Below are 26299 nucleotides of genomic sequence, written 5' to 3'. Positions count from 1 at the left end.
GGGAAGCCCGGGGACAACGTTTCTTATTGTCCCCACACAGTACTAGAATCTGGCCAAGCCATTTACATGTTACATGTTTCTCCTGGAGCCATTCATTACTGAGAAAATAAAGGTTAACAGTTCAGTGGCAATTAATTTAGCAGCAGAGGAGGCATTCAGAATTTAAACCACAAAGGCATTTTAGCTACAGAAGTGCACCTAGCACGACAAAGTAATTTATCTTAAGGGTGCAGTTCTCTTCCCTTTACGATAGACACCTTAAGAGATGAGAAGCAATTTCATAACGTGACAAGCGTGCTTCCTAAAACAGCAGAACTTCAGAACATGCAGGGCTTTTTCTGTTTTTTGTGGCTATTGTAGTCCCAGCTTTCATTAAGTCAGACGGGGACCCCCTGAGGAGTGCCAGCAGCTGGAAGACCTTGGCAAACATGTGGACATTCGCTGCACGGGCAACGGCACAACACACACCCAGGATCCGGGGTCGGGGCCTGGGAGACTGTCAGGTGACGGAGGTCGGGGAGGGGGTTCTATATGAGCAATTAGACTAATTATCATGATCATTAGCACTCCCTCCTTTAACTCAGGCTCTCAGGGTAAAGAGAGATTAGGAAACAAATGGAACAAAAGTCAATTATGGTGAAGGAAGGCCTATCCCCACTCTGCCCAGCACTGTGTAACCCCGCCCTGTCCCTCAGCAAGAAGTGGGTTAGGAGCTACTGATTCTGGTTTGGAAATGGGGCCAGGACTGGCCAAAGTTCTCTGGGCCCCACTGTCCTCATCTGCAAGATGACCACAGGATCCTTCCAGTACTAAAAGGTTATCATTCTAGGGAGGCCAGGTCCGCACTGGCACACGTGGTACCTGGTTCTTGATCCCAGGAAGAGGACATCATAGAACCACTGCAAGACTGTTTGCCTGAAAGCCATCATTAAGAATAAGGATCTTCTTTGTATGACAGCCCTAGAAAGCAAAGCCACACAGCCCCACATCAGGATGTCAGAGGACAGGAGAGAGACAAGGGTGCAACAAAGCAACTGGTAGCTTGTCCGAACTCGGAGAGATACAAGTCCAAAGTGTGGGCCCCCGGGGCTTCCTTCTGATAAAAACTTCTAACTTGAAAAAAAGAAATCAACTTTCCCTAAAATTTTAAAGAGAACTATAATTTAGATTTATAGCAACCTTGCCTCCCTCCTTTGTGAAAAGGCCAGCCCCCAACTTTTCATCATATTCCAAAGACTTCCTAAATTTAAAAATGAATCCAAAAAACCCTGAATGAGAAACTACGTTTGATACAGATGATGGAGATGTTGATAATCTACCACAGGCTAATAAAAAAGGTGTTACACAGTAGCCGGAGCCCAAATTTGTATAAGAGAACATTAGGAACACATATTCTACGTATATACCATAGACAACATCTGGGAAACACCAAAATATTAATTCTGCTACCTCGACATGGTAAAATTATAGGCAATGTTCGTTTTGCTCATCTGTATGTTCTGACCTCCCTCCAACAGACGTGAATTTTTTTGTGTAATTTTTTACAGACTCAAAGGCCCCATGAAGAGTATCATATGCTGCAGCCATGAAAGAGTATCACTCAAGTTCATGAGTAAAAATCTTTCTTGCTCCAACTCTCTAGCACCAACACAAACTCATTCAACTAATCAGTATCTGCCCCTTTATCCTCAGCTTGTACATCTGCAAAATGGGAACATAACTCCTCCTCCAGCACACTAAGGAAAAATATTATCATTCACATGCTTTTGAGAAGCCTAAGGAACTCTCACATTGGTCTGAGGCTATTTCCAGCTTCTGAATAACTAATATGTTATCCGTAAATTTGCAGCTAGTACAAGGGGTTAGAAAGGAGTCTGAACAAAGCAAACAGTGTTGGATTTAACGCAGGCCTTGCCCAGGCACAAGCTCTCAGTCCCAGCCAGCCCTAAGTTCTTAGCTGAACTCAACAGCCATTGCGTCAGTTCAGGTGTCCACTCTCACATGCACAGATGTACACCATCACACGCACGTGGGCACACACACACAAACCCAGCTCTGGGCTCCACGCTAACAATAATGATGACTGACATTTGCTGGGCATTTCCTATACATGCATAATGCATAATCTTATTTAATCCTCCCCAAATCCATAAAATACCATCCCCCTTATTACAAATCAGGAGATTGAGGCTTAGAGAGTTTAAGTAACTTGCCCAAGATAAGAGCACTAGTAAGTGGCAGAGGGAGGATTTGAACTTGTCTGCCTGATGCTAGAGTCGAAGCTCTTAATTTTCCTATGAGACCATGAAAAATGTGTCCAAAGTGAATCAGACACCTAGTTTTTCCCTGGACTACCAGTAGGTACCCAGAGAAACTGCATTTACAGAGGAGCTATTCAGCAAGTTTTCCCAAGCATCTCCATCCACGCCACTCAATGCCTCACTTTCATTCAGGAATTCTCTTAGACCTGGGCCTCCCCTGAAAGCTGAGCCCACAGGGCTTTCCAGCTTCCAGGCACTGATGTCACTAGGAGGCCAGGGCCCAGAGACTACTACCGCAGCCTTCTTCAGTTGCCAGAGACAATGCCCAGGTGCAGTCACGTGACCCCCAGCCAGCCTCCATATGGCTCCCAAGTGTTAGGTAACATGCCTCTTATCTGAACTCCAGCAACAGGTTAGCACACTGCTCTCTGCAATTTTCTCAGGTCCTACCAACTTGGAGAGAATTTATCAAAACAGGCGAACTGAAGACAGTTGGGGCTACTAGCATGGGAGATAAGGCAGAACAGCCTTGTCACTTACCTGCTAGTTAGCCCAACATGTCTCCACTTGGGAGAAGTGAAAACAGGCTTAAGTAGTGTTAGATGTGGGGCTAGGATATGGGTCCCAGAGTCCAGTTTTGCCCTAGATCTTGTTGGGAGCGAGCTAAGGCTAAGAAGTATGCGGTAATCTAGGAGACTAGGAATGTACGAGAAAGGTGGACAGAAAAGGAAAAAAAAAAAAAAAAAAGAACTCTTAGGGGGTGCCCCAAATCCTTTCTGGATTAAGAAGGTGGATGCGTAACTACATAACCAACGCCAATACCTATCAAGTGGCAGGCCCTATGCTAATTACTAACATCCTTTAATCCTCACAACCATCTCTTAAGGAAGGTACTTTCCTTCCCACTTTACAGGTGAGGAAACTGAGAGGTTGAGTGATATGCCCAGCATCACAAAGCATGCATGAGAGAGACCTAGGGTTTGAACCCAAGCTGGCTATCTAGGCTTTCAACACTAGGGTTGAAATTCGTTGTTGTTGTTTTTTTGAGGTAATTTTTTATGTGGGATCTTAGTTCCCCGACCAGGGATCGAATCCGCACCCCCTACATTAGAAGCACAGAGTCTTAACCACTGGACCACCCAGGAAGTCCCCCTGAGGTAACTTTTACATTTAGGGTGAAATGCATATATCTTAAGTTACACCTTGATGAGTTCTGAAAGATGAAATATACTCCAGTCAATATATGGAACATTTCTACCACCCTCAGAAGTTCACTTGTGCCCCCCTTCCAGTCAATCCCTGCCCACTTTCAAGAGCGAACAACGCTCTGATATCTATCACCTGGAACAGGGTCATTCCTATCAGTCAGTCAGTCAACTGCGTGCTGCTTGTGCCTCTCCCTCCTTGATTTCCTCCTTCTGGAAAGCCACCCGTCTTCCCCACTGTCCCCTCCTCGGTGTCCAACCCTGGCCAGAGGACCCAGAAGCACTGCTTGAGGCCTGAAGAGCTGCAAACGTATCAGTTCCCACTTCCAGCACGATTACCCTGGCGAAGCACAGAGGAGAAAATAACATTTCAAACTGTCAAGGGGAAGGGAGAAGCCCGTCCAACTGAATTCAGCCGCGAGCCGAGTGTGAACAAGTGATGAGCTGGCATTTCTCAAAGGAATGGTCCAACAGGCTTTCCTGATTTACAAGCAAGTGGTAAACGCTTCAGGAATTCCAAAGGTCAGGGAAGAAAGAGAAACAGTCCCAGGGCTTTTGTTCTCCCCTCGCCTGGGTGTAAAAGCTGAATGAAAAGGCTGGGGGACACTGCTGCTTTTTTTTTTAATTAAACAGGACAGCTCTAAGTTTCACAGGTTGCTGTACCCATGGAATCCAGCAATTTTCGGGGTCTAACAGGATGAGGGGGGAAGAGTTGCCAGAACCTGAATATGCCACAAGACAACCCGAGGAAAACTTCTCATCAATGTTCTCGGAGACGTGCTGCCAAAGCTGACAACAGATTTGTCTCTTTAGAATTTAATCAAACTCAAGACTGGTAACAGTGGTAGTGCCTTAAAAAAAAAAAAAAAAAAAAAAAAACATTAAGACTGAGATGTATCTCCCAGAGCACGACATCAGGTAACTTTTTAAACCAAAGAAGCAATGTTCTCGGGAAATTTTTTAAAATAGATCTTTGTAGGTAGATGTATTTAAGCCATTTTCTGAATATACCAAAGCTGACTGTTCCTCCTCCCACGCGGGCCAAAAACGAAGCTGATTCTCATCAGCTAACAGGTTCATGCTCCAGTATGACAATTTGCTTAGTTGCAGGTGAGTAGGTGAGCGTAAGGGCCTGATCCACAGAGAACATCAGGATGTTTTATTTTGCTTCAAGTGCCTGTGAATCATAACTGACACTCAATGCCAATATGTTCCCTGCAGTTCCTGAGTTAAAAACAGAATGCAGCGGCAGGAGCCAACACCTACATGTGGCAGGCTGTCAATCAGACAGGCTCTGCAGAATTCAGCAACAGGAAAGGATGTGGTCAGACCAACATGCTAGCAAGTGTAACTTCCACCAAGACCCTGTTGAAGCCTCAAGCGTCAAGACAAACAGTACCACAGTATTCTGGCTCCCTGCGCCTCTCCCAACACAGTGACTTTAAATCCAGTTCCTGAGAAGGGACTTAACCAACTGTACTTGCTCTGGGGCAACTGAAAATGGAAGATGAAGGGGAGCTCAGAAACACAGGCGTCCTGACCTCGAATGAAACTTTATAGTCACTCACGGATGCTCCGGTCCCACCCGACACTTCCTGTAACCAGACACTCTCCGTTACAGTTCCTTGCCCCCCAAAAGAAAGGGGTTTTTTCGTGTCATTACTCAAACAACAATCAAGTCCCTGAGTTCGAAGTCAATTGCACTATCTACACCATGTGGATGACAGTCACTCAATTTCAAATTCCTTCCATCAAACAAGCTGCCAACCCACTGTCCTGGAGTTCTCCATACCCCACAAACGACGAAAAGACACGTTAATGCTGAGATACCAGTGGCCCGACGTGCAAAGAACCCTCCACTGCAACCTCACATTCCATTTCTACAACCTTAAATGTCGACTTGCTGCGGCATCATTCCCTCCTTCCTTCCTCCCCGAATATAACTTACATTTGCAACATGATTTGGTTCAAAAAGATGCCGTCCGCTAAATCCATGTACATTGTCAGGGTGTCCTGGTTGCCGCTTCCGAAGGGGCCAAAAGTTTTCACCTGCGGGTAGGGGACACGGAGAGAAAGGCAGGAAAAGTCACCTCCACGCGCACAGTCTAAAGCTCTCCAGGCGGGCAGAGCCCCTGTGGGCAGGAGGGGGTCACCCAAGACCACCCACCCTTCAACAAACAGCACCCTTCTCCAGGGCCTCTCTCCCCTCCCCGCGCCAGGCAACAGACGCGAGACAGCAGAAAGAAAACTTCCTCGCCACTTTTCTCCGGCGTGTCAGAGCGGAAAAAAAAAATAAAAGGGACTTTTCAATAAATTTCTCACGTCTCAAATCCACTGGAAATCAGTGCGCCCAGCGCAGCCTGTACACGTTCTCACTGGGATCCCCCTAATCCCCACCGCCATCCGCCCGCTGGTCTCAGGGGTTCAGAAACTACACGAGGATGTTTTGGGGAATGGGTCCTTTTCTCGAATGGTCAAAGCCATGAGAGGCCAGGGTGACCACCGGAAGACTGTCGCTCCAGGGCCTCCGGCCCAACGCCCCGGTGGGAACAGGTGTACCCGCTCAGCCCCCAGCCGGGCCGAGAGCGCGGCGGGGTCCTGCACCGGGCGCGCGGGCTCCAGAGCTGGAAATACCCCCATACTCCGGGACACTTGATGACCGCCCGGGGGCACCTGATGAATCCTCTGCGTCCAGGGGCTTTCCGGGAACCCGGCCGGGTCGGGTCTGCCGCGACTGCAGGCGGGCGGGAGTGGGGCTAGTGCCCCAACAATGGGGCGAGGGGCCGGGCACACTCACCCAGGTCACCAGCGGGCTCTGCAGGAAGAGCTCCATGAGCTCCGAGACGGTCACGTCCATGCTGAGGCTGTGCCCGCCGGCTCAGCACCCCGCGACCCCGTCCCCCGCGCCGCGTCACAAAGCGGCTCTGGCAGCGAGCGGCGGGGGCGGGTCTGCGCCGGCTCGCGCCCGGGAGACAAAGGCGGGGCGCGAGCCCACGTTCCGCGGTTTCGGCGGCCCCGCGCCCCGCCCGGGACTGGGGGAAGGGGAGGGCCCGCCGCTCGGGGAGGAACAATGCGGGCAGCGGCCCCGCCCCTCGGCGGCCCTGGGCGATTGGCGCGCCGCCTCGCGGCTGCGCTGGTAGCCCGGAGGGGGCGGCGGCCCGCACGTGCGTAGGGGGAGGGGGCGTCCCGGCTGCCGGCACCTGGGGCGGCCACCGCGCGCCTACGCCGAGCACAGCCTCCGCGCGCTTGGGGCCCCGGCACTTGGCTCCTCTCTGCGCGTGTGCGTCGGCCACAGGGCCCCAGCGCCAAGTGCGGGCCGGAGCGCCGGAGCGTGGGTCCCGGCCTGTCCTTCCCCCGGGAGGCGGGCGACCGGGGCGCCCTGCCCGCCGAAGTCGACCCGGGTACGCCGCACGCTGGGCGCCCAGCGGAGCCCACCAGCCCGAGACTGGCGGCCCCAGGCAAGTGCAGCCTCCCAGGTGCAGCCGAGGCCCCGCCCGGCTACGCGGCGGGAGGGCCAAGCCCGCGTGCCTCAGGTGCCGGGGTCGGTCTCGCGGGCAGGTAGAGCGCAGGCCCGGAAGTCAAAGGAGAAAAGTTTGTGTTGAGTTTAGACCTTAGGAGCGCGACGTCTTGCGCCCCACCGTGCCACCTACCAGGCTGCCCGCCTTTTATAAGTGCCCGCAGGAAAGAGGATGATGTAACTGCCCCGCCCTGGACCCGCCCCAACTGTGACCCCCCTTCCTCCACCCACCAACACCACCGTCGCTTTGCCAGAGGGGAGCCAAATTCCGGATCCCAACTTGGAGGACGTACCAGCAGCTTGGTGGTAGGCGACAGGAAAAAGGACAAGTGCCCCAACTGGATGGAAAGCAAGCCCTGGGCCCAGACGCAGACCTCGCTGCTGAGACAGCTGCGGTGGACCCCGGCTGGTCTCTGCCGCCTCACCTTGGGCCGGTAATAATTTCACACTACGATTCAGTCATTGTGCAAAACACTTTATACAATTTAACTAATCGAATCCTCACGCGTTTCCCAGATGAGCCCACCGGTGCGGTATTGACCTGAAAGCGCCTAGCATAACTGTCGGCGAGTATACAGTAGGCGCTAAATGGCTGCTGGTTTGCTTGTCAGAAATGTGAACGTTGACTCTGTCAAGTGTTGGGGCTCCGACATCTACCGGTGAAATGTGGTATTGCAGCCCAGTTCTGCAGTACCTTGTTGAGCTGGTGAGAGGGGGTGAGATTGTGGCCCCAGTAGCCAAGTCGGCTAGGGGGTCCCTAAAGAGAAGTGTGGAAGTCAGGGTGACAGAAAAGAAAGCGGGAGACTGCAGAAGAACTTCGAGCTTATGTGGTTTTCTTGTGCACCAGAAATTCATTAATTCCTTGATTACTTAATTGCCTATATTGTAAAATCAGCTGGAAAAGAGGTAAAATGTTTAGAATGTTCTCTGTTTAGAAGCCCGGTTCTGTGCACGCAAAATTTTTTTCACATTGACCCCAACTCTTCTGGAAAGACAAGGAGGTGATCTGTAAAGTTATTTGATAAGCATAATCTTTCACACTGAGAAATACATTGGACAAATGCTTTCTGATGTTTGTGGTAAGACATTTCCCTTCCTGGGGAGAGAATTTGTCACTAGGGGATACTGACAGTCCCTGCGCCACAAACACGTCAGGAATTTCTGTTTTGGGGTCAGTTAGCTGCTGTGTTGATTCATTATCATTGATGCATCAGCAGTTCATTGGCTCAACCCCATCTCACCCCATTCAGAAGGAGCTGGCTCAGCATCATTGTTCCTACATGAGGCAGGGTGTCAGGTAAACTGGATGGTGCCCAGGTTGCCGGGGTGGAAGGCTTCAAAGGGCTGGATGACCTGGACGAGGCACTTCCTAGAAATCCTCTTACTCCATAAAATCAGAATAAGAACATTTTCCCTGTATGACGTTACAGAGTAATTTTGAGGTTCAGGTGATGCATGTAAAAGGGTCTATAAAGGTATCTTCCTCACTGTCGTCTCATCTTTTGCCCCCTTCTACCACTACTTTAATAAGAGTTGTTTCCCCTAAGTCTCCATCGGGTTGGGGCATAAGCTTCAGGAAGCAAACACACAGACCATCTACTAAACACTAAGCAGTAGCCCTCTATCCCCTGCCTGTCCCTCCAGACCTTGGCTTTCACTCCATGTGTCGGAGACTTAAATTTTTTTCTTGTTCATTTCTGCATGAAAAATAATTTATTTGCATTGCTTCTTAGACAGAAGCAGTATTTTAATTATGTTCTTCATTCTGCTAAAGGAATTTTCTGCCCTTCCCAGAAAATGCTGGCTCATCAATGTAAGCTAATGGCATCTCTGTAATTTGATAGGAGCTTAAATAATTTGTACAGCTTTGAGGAGGGGGGGAGACTGGGTATTTGTTAATGTAATTACTTTTTGTTATGATGAGCATATGTTAATTTCATAATTTTTTGTGTTAAAATATACATAACATAAAATTTACCATCTTAACCATTTTTAAGTGTACAGTTCAGTACAATTTAATTAATTTTATTAAATCATTCACTTTGTTGTGCAGTCCTCACCGCCATCCATCCCCGTAGCTCTCTTCATCTTGTAAATCTGACTCTATACCTATAATTTTCCTTCTCCCTCCCTCTAGCCCCTGGAAAACCTAATTCTATTTTCTGTCTTTATTATTTTGACTAAGTGGAATCACACAGTATTTGTCTTTTTGTGACTGGCTTATTTCACTTAGCATAATGTCCTCAAGATTGAACCATGTTGTAGCATATTGCAAAATGTCCTTCCTTTTTAAAGCTGAATACTATTCCATTGTATGTATATATTGAATTTTGCTTATCCATTCATCAGTGGATGGACACTTGGGTTGCTTCCATGTTTTAGCCATTGTGAATAATGCTCCTGTGAACATGGGTGTACAAGTATCACTTCAAGACCCTGCTTTCAGTTCTTTTGGGTATATACCCCAAGGTGGGATTGCTGGATCGTATGGTAAATCTATATTTAATTCTTTTAGGAACCTCCGTACTGTTTTCCATAGCAGCTGTACCAGTTTACAGTCCCACTAACCATCCACAGGAGTCCTTTTCTTCACATCTTTGCCAGCATTTGTCATCTCTTGTCTTTCTGAATCTAGCCATTCTAACAGGTGTGAAGTGATCTCTCGGGTTTTTGATTTGCATTTCCTTAATGAGTATAATGATGCTGACCATCTTTTCACATACCTGTTGGCCATTCATATATCTTCTTTGGAAAAGTGTCTGTTCAGGTCCTTTGCCCATTTTTTAAATTGGATTATTTGGGTTTTTTTTCTGTTGAGTTGTATGAGTTTTTTTTTTTAAATAGATTTTGGATTTTAACCCCATTATGAGATATATGATTTGCAAATATTTTCTTCCATTCCATAGGTTGCCTTTCATTTTGTTGATGATTTTCTTTGCTGTGCAGAACCTTTTTAGTCTGAGTTTATTTTTGCTTCTGTCACCTTTGCTTTTGGTGTCAGATCTAGAAAGTCATTGCCAAGATTGATGTTAAGAAGCTTACTGCCTATGTTTTCTTCTAAGAATTTTATTGTTTTCAGGTGTTACATTCAACTCAATCTATTTTGAGTTAGTTTTTGTGTATGTTATAAGATAGGGGTCTAGTTCCATTATTTTGCAGGTAGCTGTCCAGTTTTCCCAACACCGTTTATTGAAGAGAACGTCCTTTCCCCACTGCATATTTTTGGCTCCTGTGTCATAAAATAATTGACCATATATGGGTGGGTTTATTTCTGGACTCTATTATGTTCCATTGACATATGTGATGTTTTTATTCAATACCATTCTATTTTGATTGCTACAGCATTGTAATATAGTTTGAAATCAGGAAGTATAATGCCTCCAGCTTTGTTCTTCTTTCTCAACATTTCTTTGGCTATTCATGGTCTTCATAGTTTCATATAAATGTTAGGATTATTTTTTCCTATTTCTGTGGAAAGTGCCATTGGAACTTTGATAGGGATTGCATTGAATCTGTATATTGTTTTGGGTAGCTTGGACATTTTTTTTTAATTAGTTTATTTTTGGCTGTGTTGGGTCTCGTTTCTGTGCGAGGGCTTTCTCTAGTTGCGGCGAGCGGGGGCCATTCTTCATCGCAGCGCGCAGGCCTCTCACTCTCTCGGCCTCTCTTGTTGCGGAGCACAGGCTCCAGATGCGCAGGGTCAGTAGTTGTGGCTCATGGGCCCAGTTGCTCCGCAGCATGTGGGATCTTCCCAGACCAGGGCTTGAACCCGTGTCCCCTGCATTAGCAGGCAGATTCTCGACCACTGCGCCACCAGGGAAGCCCCAGCTTGGACATTTTAACAATATTAATTCTTCCAATCCATGAACATGGAATATCGTTCCATTTTATTTGTGTCTTTGATTTCTTTCATCAATGTCTTAATAGTTTTCAGTGTATAGGTCTTTCACCTACGTGGTTAAATTTAGTCCTAAGTATATTATTTTTTTTTGATGCAATATATTTTTTTTTGGTTGCATTGGGTCTTCGTTGCTGCGTGCAGGCTTTCTCTAGTTGCGGTGAGCGGGGGCTACTCTTCATTGCAGTGCACGGGCTTCTCATTACAGTGGCATCTCTTGTTGCAGAGCACGGACTCTAGGCACATGGGCTTCAGTAGTTGTGGTGCACGGGTTCAGTAGTTATGGCTTGTGGGCTCTAGATTGCAGGCTCAGTAGTTATGGCTCACGGACTTAGTTGCTCCGCGGCATGTGAGATCTTCCTGGACCAGGGCTCAAACCCGTGTCCCCTGCATTGGCAGGCGGATTCTTAACCACTGCACCACCAGGGAAGTCCCTTTTTTGATGCAATTTTAAATGGGGTTATTTCCTTAATTTGTCTTTCTGATAGTTATTAGTTTGTAGAAATGCAACAGATTTTGTATATTGATATTGTATCCTGCAACTTTACTGAATTCGTTTATTAGTTTAGTAGTGTTTTTGGTGGGGTCTCTTGGATTTTCTATATATAATATGTCGTCTGCCAACAGTAACAGTTTTACTTCTTCCTTTCTGATTTGGATACCTTTTATTTTTTTTTCTTGCCTAATTGTTCTGGCTAGGACTTCTAATACCATGTTGAAAAGAAAGTGGTGAGAGTAGGCATCTTTATCTTGTTTCTTATCTTAGAGAAAAAGCTTTCAACTTTTCACAATTGAGTATGATGTTAGCTGTGGTCTTGTCATAGATGGCCTTTATTATGTTGAGGTATATTTCCTCTCTACCCACTTGGTTGAGAGTTTTTACCGTAAACAGATGTTGAATTTTGTCAAATGCTTTTTCTGCATGTGTGATTTTTATCCTTCATTTTGTTAATGTGGTGTATCACATTGATTGATTGGAAGACTTTGAACCATGATTGCATCCCTGGGATGATCCCATTTGATGATGGATATGATCATTTTTAATGTATAGTTGAATTTGGCTTGCTCATATTTTATTGAGGATTTTTGCATCTGTGTTCATCAGTGATATTGGTCTATAATTTTCTTGTGGCATCCTTATCTGATTTTGCATTATCAGGGTAATGCTGGTCTCATAAAATGAGTTTGGAAGAGTTTCTTCCTCTTGTTTCTGGAAGAGTTTGAGTAGGAATGATATTTATTCCTTAAATGTTTTGGTAGAATTCACCAGTAAGTTGTCTTGCCCTAGACTTTTGTTTGTTGGGAAGTGTTTGATTACTGATTCAGTCTCCTTATTAATGGTTGGTCTATTCAGATTTTATATTTCTTCATAATTCAGTTTTGGAAGGTTGTATGTTTCTAGGAATTTACTCATTTTTTCTAGGTTGTCCAGTTTGTTCTATAGTTGTTCATAGTAGTCTCTTACCATCCTTTGGATCAGTTGTGATGGCTCCTTTTTTTTTTTTTTTTTTTGCGGTACATGGGCCTCTCACTGCTGTGGCCTCTACCGTTGCAGAGCACAGGCTCCGGACGCACAGGCCCAGCGGCCACAGCTCACGGGCCCAGCCGCTCCGCGGCATGTGGGATCTTCCCGCACCGGGGCACGAACCCGTGTCCCCTGCATCGGCAAGCGGACTCTCAAGCCCTGCGCCACCAGGGAAGCCCATAATGGTTCCTTTTTAATTTATGATCTTATTTTTTGATTCCTCTCTTTATTTTGGTCAGTCTGGTTGAATGTTGGCCAATTTTGTTTATCTTTTCAAAGAACCAACTTCTAGCTCTTAGTTTTATTGATCTTTTCTATTGTCTTTTTAGTCTGTATTCCGTTTATTTCCACTCTGATCTTTGTTATTTCCTTCCTTCTACTAACTTTGGGCTTTGTTTTTCTTTTTCCAGTTTTTTGAGGTATAAAGTTATTTGTTTGAGATTGTTGTTGTTTCTTGAGGCAAACATTTATCACTATGTATTTCCCTCTTAGACTTGCTTTTACTGCATCCCATAAATTTTGGTATTTTGTATTTCAGTTTTCATTTGTCTCAGGTATTTTTATTTTTTTTTTACAAAGTTAATTATATTTTAATGTGCTAACAATGAACAATTCAGAAATGAAATTAAAAAGCAATTTCATTCACAATAGCATCAAAAAGAACAAAATACTTGGGAATCAATTTAACAAAAAAGTGCAAGAACTATGCAGCAAAACTCCTAAAACATTGCTGAGATACTCACCTGAACGTCTGATTAAATGGAGAGGTGTACCATGCACATCAATTAGAAGGCTCAATTATTGTTAAAGAGGCAGTCCTCCCTAAATTGATCTAGAGATTTCACATAATCCCCACGAAAATCTTTTTTGGTGTAATAGAATTTGACAACCTGACCCTAAGAGTTACATGGAAATGCAAAGAACATAGAAGAGCCAAACAGTTTTGAAAAAGAACTAAGTTGGGATACACTACCTGGTTTCAAAGCTTTCTATAAAGGTAATCAGGACAATCTTTTTTTTGTTTTTGTTTTTTTTTGGCTGCAATGCACAGCTTGTGGGATCTTAGTTCTCCAATCAGGAATCGAACTTGCACCCTTGGCAATGAAAGCACAGAGTCCTAACCACTGGACTGCCGGGGAATTCCCTGGGACAACCTTGTATTGGTATAAACATAGACATGTGGGTCAATAAAACAGAATGGCATGTCCAGAAATAAGCCCTTATGGTCACAATCAATTGCTTTCAAACAAAGATGCCAAGGCAAAAAAAAAAAAAAGTATACCTTTCCTCCCACTATATGCAAAAATTCACTCTTAGATCTAAATGTAGGAGCTAAATAATTATTATCTACACTAATTCCAAAAATCTACCCCCCAAAAAACCCCCAACTAACTAGCTCTTTGCTTTACCTCACTAGGGCAAATGACTAAGGTTAGAGATAGGCCAAATATTTTGAATGCCATTGTCTGTTAGTTTTGACATCTTTAGCAATATTTTCCTCTCTGTGACCAGATTTGTCAAGTTGAGTGCCTTGGAAGAAAACCCCACCACATTACCCTGATGGACGTCTGCGTTGGAAAGAAAGGTAATGGAATTTTTAAGTTGATCCCAAGGGTGCTGAAAAATCCTAGATGGGTTCTGAACTCAGATTCTGTTCTAAAGAATAATATTTTCCATCTAGAGAATTTGATTGACAGTTGTGCTAATAATTTCTCAAATTTAGCTGTGATCGTTCACCTTAATTTAATTTGAAGATGTAACAAGGAAAGGAAGACCTCCCCAGGGGTGTTCGCCACTGAGTTCCTTCGGCCTTAAAAGGCTGAGAGGGTCTAAAAAATTCTAGGTCAGCAGCTGTGATTTGGGGGATTTCACAGATGGAAGAGCCCCAGTTTGTGTCTATCCTGACAGCCTAGGATGCTGCTGGTCAGGACCAAGCCTGCTTCTGTGAAATGCCTCCGAGGCAAGCAATCCCTCATTAATGTCTCAGGTATTTTTAATTTCACTTTTGATTTCTTCATTAGCCCACTGGTTTATCAGCATGTTGTTAATCTTCATATATTTGTGAATTTTCCAGTTTTCTTCTTATAATTGATTTCGTTTCATACTATTGTGGTCACAAAAGATGCTTGATATGATTTCAGTATTCTTAAATTTACTAAGACTTGTTTTGTGGCGTAGCATATGATTTATCCTGAAAAATGTTGCATGTGCCCTCAAGGAGAATTTGTTCCGCTGCTTTTGTATGGAATGTTTTGTATACATCTGTTAATGCCGTATGGTCTAAAGTGTCCTTTAAAGCTGATGTTACCTTACTGATTTTCTCTCTGGATGATCATTGATGTAATTGGGGTATTAAAATCCCCTATTATTATTGTATTGCTGGCTATTTTTCCCTTTAGATCTGTTAGTATTTGCTTTATAAATTTAAGTGCTCCTATGTTGGGTGCATAAATATTTACAAATGGTATATTCTCTTGTCAGATTGACTCCTTTATCATTATGTAATGCTATGCTTCTTTACAGTCTTTGTTTTAAAGTTTATTTTGTCTAATGTAAGTATAGTTACCCCAGCTTTCTTTTGGTTTCCTCATTTGCATGCAATGTCTTTTTCCATCTCTTCACTTTCCGTTTATACGTGTCCTTACATCCAAAGTGAGTCTCTTATAGGAAGCATATACTGGGGTGTTCTTTTTTGTTTTTTTATCTAGCAGCTCTGTCTTTTGACTGGAGAATTTAGTCCATTTGCATTTAAAGTAATTATTGATAGATATATACTTATTGCCATTTTGTTACTTGTTTTCTGGATGTTTTGTAGTTCCTCTCCCTTTCTTCATCTCTTGCTCTATTTCTTTGTGCTTCAATGACTTTCTTTAGTAGTATGCTTAGATTCCTTTCTCACTGTCTTTTGTGTATCTACTACAGGTTTTTGCTTTGTGGTTACCATGAGACTTAGATATAATAACTTATATTTGTTACAGTCTAAGTTGATGATTTAAGTTTGAACATGCTCTAAAGCTCTACATTTTTACTCCCTCCCAAAGTTTTTTGTTTTTGATGTCATATTTAACATCTTTTATCTTCTGTATCCCTTGACTAATTACTGTAGTTATAGTTATTTTTACTACTTTTATCTTTTAACCTTCATATTAGCTTTATAAGTGAATAGTCTGCTATATTTACTATATATTTACCTTTACCAGTGAGATTTATACTTTCATATATTTTCTTGTTACTAATTAGCACCCTTCCTTTTCAGTGTAAAGCAGTCCCTTATTTCTTGTAAGCCTGGTTTAGTGGTGATGAACTCCTTTAGTTTTTTGCTTGTCTGCAAAACTCTATCTCTCCTTCAATCTGAATATTAACTTTGCCAGGAAGTTTTTTTCTTTTATCACCTTGAATATATTGTGCCACTCCCTTCTGGCCTGCAAAGGTTCTGCTGAAATATCTGATAGTCTTATGGGGGTTCCCTTATATAGAAGAAGTTGTTGTTCTCTTTCTCCTTTTAAGACTCTCTTCTTGTCTTTAACATTTGACATTTTAAGTATAATGTGTCTTTGTGTGCATCTCTTTATGTTTATCTTATTTGGAGCTGTCCGTGCTTCCTGGACCTGGACGTCTGTTTCCTTCCCCAAGCTAGGGAAGTCTTCTGCCATTCTATCTTCAAATAACTTTTCTGCACCTTTCTTTCTCTCTCTCTTCTCCTTTTGAGACCCCTGTAATGAGAATGTTTGTGTGTTTGATGTTGTCCTATAATTTCCTTAAGCTGTCTTCGCTTTTTTTTTTTTTTTTTTTGGCCACGCCATGTGGCTTGTGGGATCTTAGTTCCCCGACCAGGGACTGAACCCAGGCTACGGCAGTGACAGCGCCGAGTCCTAAGCACTGGGTTGCCAGGGAATTCCCTGTCTTCACTTTTTAAATTCTTTTTTCTTTTTGCTGATATGATTGCATGAGTTCCACTGCCCTGTTTTCAAGTTCACAGATCTTGTCTTCTGTTTCATCTAGTCTACTGTTGAACCCCCCCTAGTGTCGGTACAGTTAGTGTATTTTTTAGCTCTGTGACTTCGATTTGCTAATTTCTATATTTTCTCTGTGTTGAAGTTCTCACTATGTTCGTCTATTCTTCTCCCAAGTTTGCTGAGCCTTTTTATGACCATTACTCTTTATCAGGTAAATTATTTCTCTCTTTCATTAAGGTTTTTTTTTGCGGTTTATTCCTGTTCTTTCATTTGGAACATATTCTGTTTCCTCACTTTGCTTGACTACGTGTTGGTTTCTGTGCATTAGATAAAACAGCCACCTCTCTTCGTCTTGAAGGAGTGGCCACATGTAGAAGATGAACTTTGGCATTCACACTTGCCCTATAGCTCTTGGCTGTCTTTCAAACCTTTATGATTGTGCAAGCGAGCTTATTTTACTTTGAATGGCTCCCAGTAGTTGAGGATGTGCCAAGACCTGTTCATGTCTCAAACGGGAGGATCTCAGCACCTAGATTCAGGCTGATTGGAAGCCAGACCCTCAGGCAGCAGCTTTTAAGTATGCAATTATAAAGTATCCAACTGTGCAGAGTTCTGTAGACCTGCAAGCATAAGCCCTGTTGGCCACCAGAGTCCGTCAGTTTGGAGGTGTCCCCTTGGTGAAAGTTGTGAAAATTGGGGCTGTAAATGAGTGTAAAGCTCTTCTCTGGGAGATACAGGCAAGCTGGAACAAGGCAGAGGGAGAACGTAAAGACGGAGTCCCCTGCCCTACATTCCCTGAGAGCATCTCTGTAGGCACCTGGATGTGTGCCAGACTTGAAGCCTGCCCCTCAGGCAGAAGCTCCAGGACAAGCAAGTGGGCCTTTTTCACAGAAGGACTGGGGGTGTGTTTCAGTCTGCTGTCTGCACAGTGCCCTGGGGGTGCTGTCTGCCAAGAACTGTCTCTCTAATTGTTATTGTGCTGTGGGGCTCAGGGACACAAGCCCCCCCAGGCCACCAGAGCCAGGTGATCAAGAAGCATTCCCTGGGGGAAAACCACAAAATCCAGGGCACCAGACATGTGTAAGAGCTCTCCTGGTGCTCTGGGGTCGCAGAAAGGAAGAGGGTGAAGGTGGTACCCACCCTTTGAGGTCTCTGGAAGGCTTACAGTCAGCTCCCCTCGGGCTGCAGCTATGATGATAAACTACTAGGCTGCTTTCAGAGGAAGACTGAGCTCCTGCGGTCTGTTGCTTCTTGCTGTGCCCTGAAGGTCATAACTGTTTAAGAACTCTTTCTTTATTGGTGACAGTCCTTTGGGACCTGTAAGTATAAGCCCCACTGACCACCAGAGCTAAATGATCAAGGGGTGTCCCCTGGACAGCAGCCACGAAAACCCGGGAACCAGACATAAAAGCGGGGGCACCTGACGTGTAAAAGCTGCCCTCCAGGAGCTGCCAGTGCTCTGGATTACAGCAGAGACCGAGTGTGAAGATGGTGCCCACTGAGGATGGGAATAAAGATGATGCCCGCCCCCCGGCCTTTCGCAAGGCAGAGGGAGAGCGTAGAATGGCACCCAACAGCCTCCATCCCCAGAGAGTATCCCAGAAGACTCCTGCCCCTGTGGTTATCAAATGAATCTCTTTCGTATAAAGTTTGGGTACTTTTCAAATAGCTGCTTCTGCACTGGGCCCTGGGGTGAGTAAGTTCACACATGAGCCCTTTAAGAGTCATTTCTCAGTTTGCTGCAGCCCTTAGGGTCTCATGATCGTGAGCCCCGTTGGTTTTCAAAGCCAGATGTTTTGGGGGCTTGTCTCTCAGGTGCAGATCCTAAAAGTCGTGGTGTCCAGGGATTTCCCTGGTGGCACAGTGGTTAAGAATCTGCCTGCCAACGTAGGGGACACAGGTTTGAGCCCTAGTCTGGGAAGATCCCACCTGACGTGGAGCAAGCAACTAAGCCCGTGCACCACAACTACTGAGCCTGTGCTCTAGAGTCCACGAGCCACAACTACTGAGCCCAAGTGCCACAACTGCTGAAGCCCATGCACCTAGATCCCGTGCTCCGCAACAAGAGAAGCCACTGCAATGAGAAGCCCGTGCACCACAACAAAGAGTAGCCCCCGCTCGCTGCAACTAGAGAAAGCCCGTGCGCAGCAACTAAGACCCAACACAGCCAAAAAAAAAAAGTTGTGGTGTCCAGTGTAAGGTAGGAACCCTTTGCTGCTCAGGGAGAAGCTCCAGGTTTGTGAGTTCCCTCCCAACTGTGGGTCACTGCCCTAAGGGTGGGGTTTCTGGCAAGATTGTGTCTCAGCTTTTCCTACCTGCTTCCGTGTTTCCTTTTTCTCATTTGCCTAATGTGAAGAGTTGCTCAGCTAGTTTGTAGGTCTTTTTCAAAGAAAATTACCCCAAATTTAGTTGTAGATTTGGTGTGTCTGAAGGAGGAGGTAATTTCAGGGTCTTCCTATGTTGTCATCTTGAACCACCTTCAAGTTAACTCTTGTAAGGGATAGAGATCTAGTTGCATTTTTTTACATGTGAATATCCAATTTTTCCAACACCACTTGTTGAAGAGACTCCAGTGAGTATTCTTGGCTGCCTTGTTAAATATTGGTTGACTGTGCATGGGTTTATTTCTGGAGCCTCTATTCTGTGCCATTGGTCTGTTTCCATTGTGTCTTTTTTTATGCTAATACCATACTGTTATGATTACTATAGCTTTAAAATATAGCTGGAAATCAGGATGGGTGATGCCTCCCACTTTGTTATTTTTTTCCAGAATTGCTTTGACTATTCAGGCTCTTTTGTGGCTCCATATAAATATTAGGATTGTTTTTTTCACTTCTATAAAAAAAATGCCATTAGAATCTTGATAGAGATTGCATTGATTCTATAGATGGCTTTTGTGGTATAGACATTTTAACAATATTCTTCCAATCCATGAACACAAGATACCTTTCCATTCATTTGTGTCTTCTTCAATTTCTTTCATCAGTGTCTTATAGTTTTCAGTGATTAGGTATTTTACCTCCTTGGTTAAATGTATTCCTAGGTGTTTTGCTGTTTTGGTGCTATTGTAAATGAGATCATTTTATTTCTTTTGCAGATAATTCATTGTTGGTGTATAGAAATGGTACTGATTTGTGTATGTTGATTTTGTATTCTACAACTTTACTGAATTCATTTATTCTAGCACTTTTGGTCGGGGGAGTCTTCAGGATTTTCTATATATAAAATCATGTCATCTGCATATATGAACAATTTTTTCTTCCTTTCTAATTCTGATGCCTTTTATTTCTTTTTCTTGCCTGATTGCTCTAGCTAGGACTTCCAGTACTATGTTGAATAGGAGTGGTGAGAGTGAGCACCCTTGTCTTGTTCCTGATTTTAGAGGAAGCGTTTCACCATTGATGTGATGTTAGTTGTGGGCTTATTATATATGACCTTTATTATGTTTAGGTACATTCTTTCTATACCTAATTTTTTAAGAGTTTTTTTAAACCATAAATGGATGTTCAGTTTTGTCAGATGCTTTTTCTGCATCTATTGAAATGATCATATGTTTTTTTTTCATTCATTCTATTAATGTGATATATTACATTGATTTTGTATATGTTGAACCATCCTTGCATCCCAGGGATAAATCCCACTTTGTCATGGTGAATGACATTTTTGATGTGCTTCTGAATTTGGTTTGCTAGTATTTTGTTGAGAGTTTTTGCATCCATATTCTTCAGGGATATTGTCCTGTAGTTTTCTTTTCTGGTAGTGTTCTTTGTGGCTTTGGTATAAGGCCTCATAAAATGAGTTTTAGAGTATTCTCTCCTCTTATATTTTTTGGAAGAGTTTGAGAAGGATTAGTGTTAATTCTTCTTTTTTTTAATATTTATTTATTTGGCTGTGCCAGTTCTTAGTTGCAGCATGCAGGATCTTCGTTGTGGCGTGTGGGATCTTTAGTTGCAGCATGTGGGACCTAGGACCTAGGGACCTAGGGGTGGAATCTGGGCCCCCTGCATTGGGAGCGCAGAGTCTTAGCCACTGGACCACCAGGGAAGTCCCTAATTCTTCTTTAAATGTTTGTTAAAGTTCACCTATGAAGCCATCTGGCCCTGGGCTTTTCTTAGTTGTGAGATTTTGATTACTGATTCAATATCCTACTAGTGTTTGGTCTATTCAGATTTTCTGTTTTTTCCTAATTCAGTTCTGGTTGGTTGCATGTTTCTAAGATTTTTTTCCATTTTTTTAGGTTGTCTAGTTTGTTTGCATATAGTTGTTCATAGTAGCCTCTTATGATCCTTTTTGTTTCTGTGGTATTAGCTGTAATGTCTCCTTTCTCATTTATAATTTTGTTGATTTGGTTCTCGTCTCTTTTTTCCACGGTTAGTGTAGCTAAAGGTTTGTCAATTTTGTTTATCTTTTCAAAGAACCAACTCTTATTTTTGTTATATAGTAGGTTTTGAAATCAGGAAGTGTGAGTTCTTCAGGTTTATTCTTTTTCAAGCTTGCTTTGAATATTTGGGGTCCCTTGAGCTTCCATATGAATTTTAGGGTGGCTTTTATATTTCTGCTAAAAAACATCATTAGGATTTTGGTAGGGATTGCACTGCATCTGTAGATTGCTTTCAATAATACAGTTGACCCTTGAACAACAGGGGGGTTAGGGATGCCACCCCCCCAACATAGTCGAAAATTCACATATAACTTTATAGTCAGCCCTCTGTAATCAAGGCTCCACATTTACAGTTTCAACCAACTTCATATCATGTAGTACTGTAATACATATTTATTGAAACAAAAATCTGCATGTAAGTGGACCCATGCAATTCAAACCCATGTTGCTCAAGGGTCAATTCTATTGACATTTTCCAAGTCTTGCCAATGCATGAACATGGGATGTGTTTCCATTCATTTATGTCTCCTTTAACTTTTTTCAGCAATGTTTTGTAGTTTCCATTATACAAGTCTTTCACTTCCTTGGTTAATTCCTAAGTATTTATTCTTTTTGAAGCTACTGAAAATGGAATTGTCTTCCTGATTTCCTTTTCTGATTATTCATTGTTAGTGCATAGAAACACAACAGATTCTTGAGTTTTAATTTTATATTCTGTTATTTTGTTGAATTCATTTATTCTTTTTTTTTGCAGAATCTTTATGGTTTTCTACATTTAAGATCATATCGTCTGCAAACATAAATAATTGTATTTTATCCTTCTCAATTTGAATGTATTTTATTTCTTTTTCTTGCTGAATTGCTCTTGTTAGAACTTCCAGTACTATGTTGAATAGAAGTGGTGAAAGCAGACATCCTTGCCTTGTTACTGATCTTAGAGGAAAAGCTTAAAAATATTTTTAAAAAGTCAAACCTACATAAGAAAACTTGACCTTAAAAAATAAGTTGAATGGCTATTGATGCCTGCAGGGTTTGTCACAACTGTCCAGTAAATGGTCAGTTCTCAGTTGAATTCATTTAACTTTGATATTTCATTTTTCATTTTAAAGGTTTGATTTAAATACAACTTTTTCAGAATAATTCCTGCATAAACCAGTGTAAAATAAATGAAATATAAGCATATAGAATAGAAAGTCATCTTCTATAATAGTTCTATATTCTGTCACAGATCTGACATTTTGGAAATTCTTGCAGTATTGAAATAAGTGGAATTATAGAGGAGAGCAGCTAAGATGGTGGAGTAGAGAGACCCTGAGCTCACCTCCTCTCATGAGCACACCAAAATCTGCAGAACAACCATTGATTTAAAAGAACCAAAACCTACCAGGAAAGATCTACAACTAAAGATATAAAGAAGGAACCACAACAAGATGGATAGGAGGAGCAGACTCACAATATAATCAAATCCCATACTCCCCAGGTATGCAAATGACAAACTGGAGAATAATTATATTTCAGAGGTTCTCCCACAGGAGTGAGAGTTCTGAGCTCCACATCAGGCTTCCCATTCCATGTGTCCAGCCCTGGGAAGACAAGTCTTCAGAGCATTTGACTTTAAAGGCTAGCCGGGCTTAACTGCGGGAGTCCTACACGACTGAGGGAAATAGAGACTTCAGTCTTGAAGTGCACACACAGAATCTCACATGTGCTGGGACCCAGGGCAGAAGCAGATTTCATATTAGCCTCGGCCAGGCATACTTACTGGTCCCAGAGGGTCTCCTGGAGAAGAGAGGGGCAGCTGTGACTCATGCTGGGAACATAGACACTTGTGAATATTGGGGAAAATTTAGCTGTGTGAACACTCCTGGTAGCTGACATATTGGATTTTTAGGTTGCCTAAAGACTAAAGAGCCCATAGCCACCTTTAGACATGGCCTAGCGCACCAGAGGGCCAACACCGAACTCCACCCACCAGTGAACAGGCACAGGCCCCTCCTGCCAGGAGGCCTGCAGAAGCCTCTAGACCAGCCTCATCCACCAGGGGGCAGACACCAGAAGCAAGAAAACTGTGACCCCACAAAGCAGGCCCGACCTTACCCTGAGCCCATCTGGGCCTTGGCCCTGCTGACTAGCAGGCCAGTGCAACCTTCAGGACACCCCAGACCCCACACCCAGTTGTGTCAGGAACCAGCCCCACTCCACCAGTGATTTAAAATGAGCTCTGGAATCCCTGGGCCCTGCAGCCAGATTCCAGGAACCAGCTCTGCCTGCCAGTAGTCTGGCATTAACCCCAGGATCTGACTTCACGTGCCAGGGAGTGGGCAGCAGCCCCAGAGTCTTCAGGACCAGGACCTTGACTCCACCCACCAGTGAGCCAACACTAGCCCTGGGGCTCCCTAGGGTTCTGCAGCCAGCCACCTTGAGACCAGGCCCCACTCAACAGCAGCCAGTTGCATCTATACAAGGCAGGGCCTGGCACCCTATTCAGACTAGGGGCCAACCAGGCCTACCAGACCACCCTCATAGTTAGCCTGCCACAACAGAAGGACCCATGCAGCTCTCTTAGGGGGAACCCCTAGAGCATGTAGCTTGGGTGATGCAAGGGGAGTGCTCTGCTGGGATGCATAGGACGCCTCCTACAGAGGACCAAGAAGAAGAGCTAAGTGAAGTGGAGATAAGCAGTCTACCCAAGAAAGAGTTCAGAGTAATGGTCGTAAAGATGATCAAAGAATTCGGGAGGAGAATGGAGATACAGAGTGAGAAGTTAGAAGTTTTTAACAAAGAGTTAGAAAATATAAAGAATGAAACAGAGATGAAGAATGCAATAACTGAAATGAAAAATACACTAGAAGGAATCAATAGTAGACTAAATGAGGCAGAAGAATGGATCAGTGAGCTGGAAGACAGAGTGGTGGAAATCATTGCTGCTAAACAGAAAAAGAATGAAAAGAAATGAGGAGTGTTTAAGAGACCTCTGGGACAACATCAAATACACTGATACTCGCGTTAAAGGGGTCCCAGAAGGAGGAGAGAGAGAGAAATGGCCCAAGAAAATATTTGAAGAGATAATAGCTGAAAACCTTCCTAACCTGGGAAAGGAAATAGTTACCCAAGTACCCAAGTCCAGTGAAGCACAGATAGTCTTATACAGGATTAACCCAAAGAGGAACATGCCAAGACACTGTAATTAAAATGACAAAACTTAAAGAGAGAATATTAAAAACAGCAAAGGAAAAGCAACAGATAATATACAAGGGAACTCTTATAAGGCTATCAGCTGATTTTTCAGCAGAAGCTCTGCAGACCAGAAGGGAATGACATGATATATTTAAAGTGATGAAAGGGAAAAACCTACAACCAAGAATACTCTACCCAGCAAGGCCCTCATTCAGATTTGATGGAGAAATCAAAAGCTTTACAGACAAGCAAAAGCAAAATGAATTCAGCACCACCAAATCATCTTTACGTCAACTGTTAAAGGAACTTCTCTAGGTGAAAAAGAAAAGGCCACAACAAGAAACAAGAAACAAAAAAATTATAGAATGAAAAAGCTCACCAGTAAAGGCAGACATATAGTAAAGGCAGGAAATCATCCACACACAAAGTCAGTAGGGAGGTTAAAGACAAAAGCAGTAAAATCATCTGTATCGATAATAAGCAGTTAAGGGATACACAAAACAATTAGATGTGAAATATGATGTGAAAAACAGTAATCATGAGGGGAGGAGAGTACAAATGCAGGGTATTTAAAATGCATTTGAAATAAAGAGATCAGCAACTTAAAACAATCATGCATATAATATACATAGACTGCTATTCAAAAACCTCATGGTAACCACAAGCCAAAAATCTATAATAGACACACACAAAAAAAGATAAAGGAATCCAAATATACCACTGAAGATGGTCATCAAATCACAAGAGAAGAGAACAAAACTAGAAAGGGAAAAAAAGACCTACGAAAACAAATCCAGGGGCTTCCCTGGTGGTCCAGTGGCTAAGATTCCATACTCGCAATGCAGGGAGCCTGTGTTCGATCCCTGGTCAGGGAACTAGATCCCACATGCCACAACTAAGAGTTTGCACGCCGCAACTAAAAGACCCCACGTGCCACAGCTAAAAGAATCCCTCATGCCACAATGAAGATCCTGCATGTGGCAACGAAGAGCCTGCATGCCACAACTAAGACCTGGCACAGCCAAATAAATAAATAAATAATTTTTTAAAATCCAAAACAATTAACAAAATGGCATACATATTGATAATTACCTTAAATGTAAGTGGACTAAATACTCCAACTGAAAGACACAGAATGGATGAATGGATACAAACAAGATCAGTATATATGCCTCCTACAAGAGACTCACTTCAGATCTAGAGACACATATGTACTGAAAGTGAGGGGATGGAAACAGGTATCTACGCAAATGGAAATCCAAAGAAAGCCAGAGTAGCAATACTTATGTCAGACAAAACAGACTTTAAAATAAAGATTGTGGGCTTCTCTGGTGGTGCAGTGGTTAAGAATCTGCCTGCCAATGCAGGGGACACGGGTTCAAGCCCTGGTCCAGGAAGATCCCACATGCCGCAGAGCAACTAAGCCCGTGCACCACAACTACTGAGCCTGCGCTCTAGAGCCCGCAAGCCACAACTACTGAGACCATGTGCCATAACTACTGAAGCCCATGCACCTAGAGCACGTGTTCTGCATCAAGAGAAGCCACCACAATGAGAAGCCTGCCCACCACAATGAAGAGCAGCCCCTGCTTGCCTCAACTAGAGAAAAGCCAGTGTGCAGCAACAAAGACCCAGTGCAGCCATAAATAAATAAATAAATAAATTTTTTTAAAAAAGTAAAATAAAGATTGTTACAAGAGACAAAGGACACTACATAATGATCAAGGGATCAATACAGGAAGAAAATATAACAATTGTAAATATATATACACCCAACATAGGAGCACCACAGTATATAAGGCAGATATTAACAGACATAAAAGGAGAAATCAACAGTAACACAACAATAGTAGGAAACTTTAACACCCCACTTACATCAATGGACAGATCATCCAGACAGAAAATCAATAAGGAAACACAGGCCTTAAATAACACATTAGACCACAAGGACTCAATTTATATTTATAGAGGATTCCATCCAAAAGCAAAATACATAATCTTTTCAAGTACACAAGGAACATTCTCCAGGATAGATCACATGCTGGGCCACAAAACAAGCCTCTGTAAATTTAAGAAAATTGAAATCATATCAAACATCTTTTCCAACCACAATGCTATAACACTAGAAGTCAACTATACGAAAAAAAACTGCAAAAAACACAAAACACGTGGAGGCTTAAAAAAATGCTACTAAACAATCAATGGATCACTGAAGAAATCAAAGCAGAAATCAGAAAATACCTAGAGACAAATTAAAATGAAAACACAATGATCCAAAACCTATGGGAGGCAGCAAAAGCAGGTGTAAGAGGGAGGTTTATAGCAATACAGGCTTACCTCAGGAAACAAGAAAATCTCATATAAACAACCTAACACAAC

The 26299-nt window shown here is 43.2% G+C and overlaps 1 protein-coding gene and 1 long non-coding RNA gene across 7 annotated transcripts in view; one reads left to right on the top strand and one right to left on the bottom strand.

Annotated features, from left to right (window-relative positions):
• The window catches only part of CCDC88C (coiled-coil domain containing 88C), a 128937-nt gene extending 122481 nt beyond the window's left edge, over positions 1–6456 (bottom strand). For both annotated transcript variants that reach the window (XM_060004042.1, XM_060004040.1), the window contains exons 1-2: positions 6264–6456; positions 5415–5515 (exon numbers count right to left, since the gene is read on the bottom strand). In XM_060004042.1, coding sequence (XP_059860025.1) covers positions 5415–5515; positions 6264–6323 — 161 coding nt within the window. In that variant the 5' untranslated portion in view covers positions 6324–6456. The remainder of the gene's footprint in view (positions 1–5414; positions 5516–6263) is intronic.
• Positions 6457–7168: 712 nt separating this feature from the next.
• The window catches only part of LOC138413993 (uncharacterized), a 55707-nt gene continuing 36576 nt past the window's right edge, over positions 7169–26299 (top strand). For all 5 annotated transcript variants that reach the window (XR_011246358.1, XR_011246357.1, XR_011246356.1 and 2 more), the window contains exons 1-2: positions 7169–7417; positions 13919–13991. This is a non-coding gene — a long non-coding RNA (uncharacterized lncRNA). The remainder of the gene's footprint in view (positions 7418–13918; positions 13992–26299) is intronic.

Source organism: Delphinus delphis, chromosome 2 (genome assembly GCF_949987515.2).
Source record: "Delphinus delphis chromosome 2, mDelDel1.2, whole genome shotgun sequence".
Lineage (NCBI taxonomy): Eukaryota > Metazoa > Chordata > Mammalia > Artiodactyla > Delphinidae > Delphinus > Delphinus delphis.
This window is presented reverse-complemented; position numbering and strand designations above follow the sequence as displayed.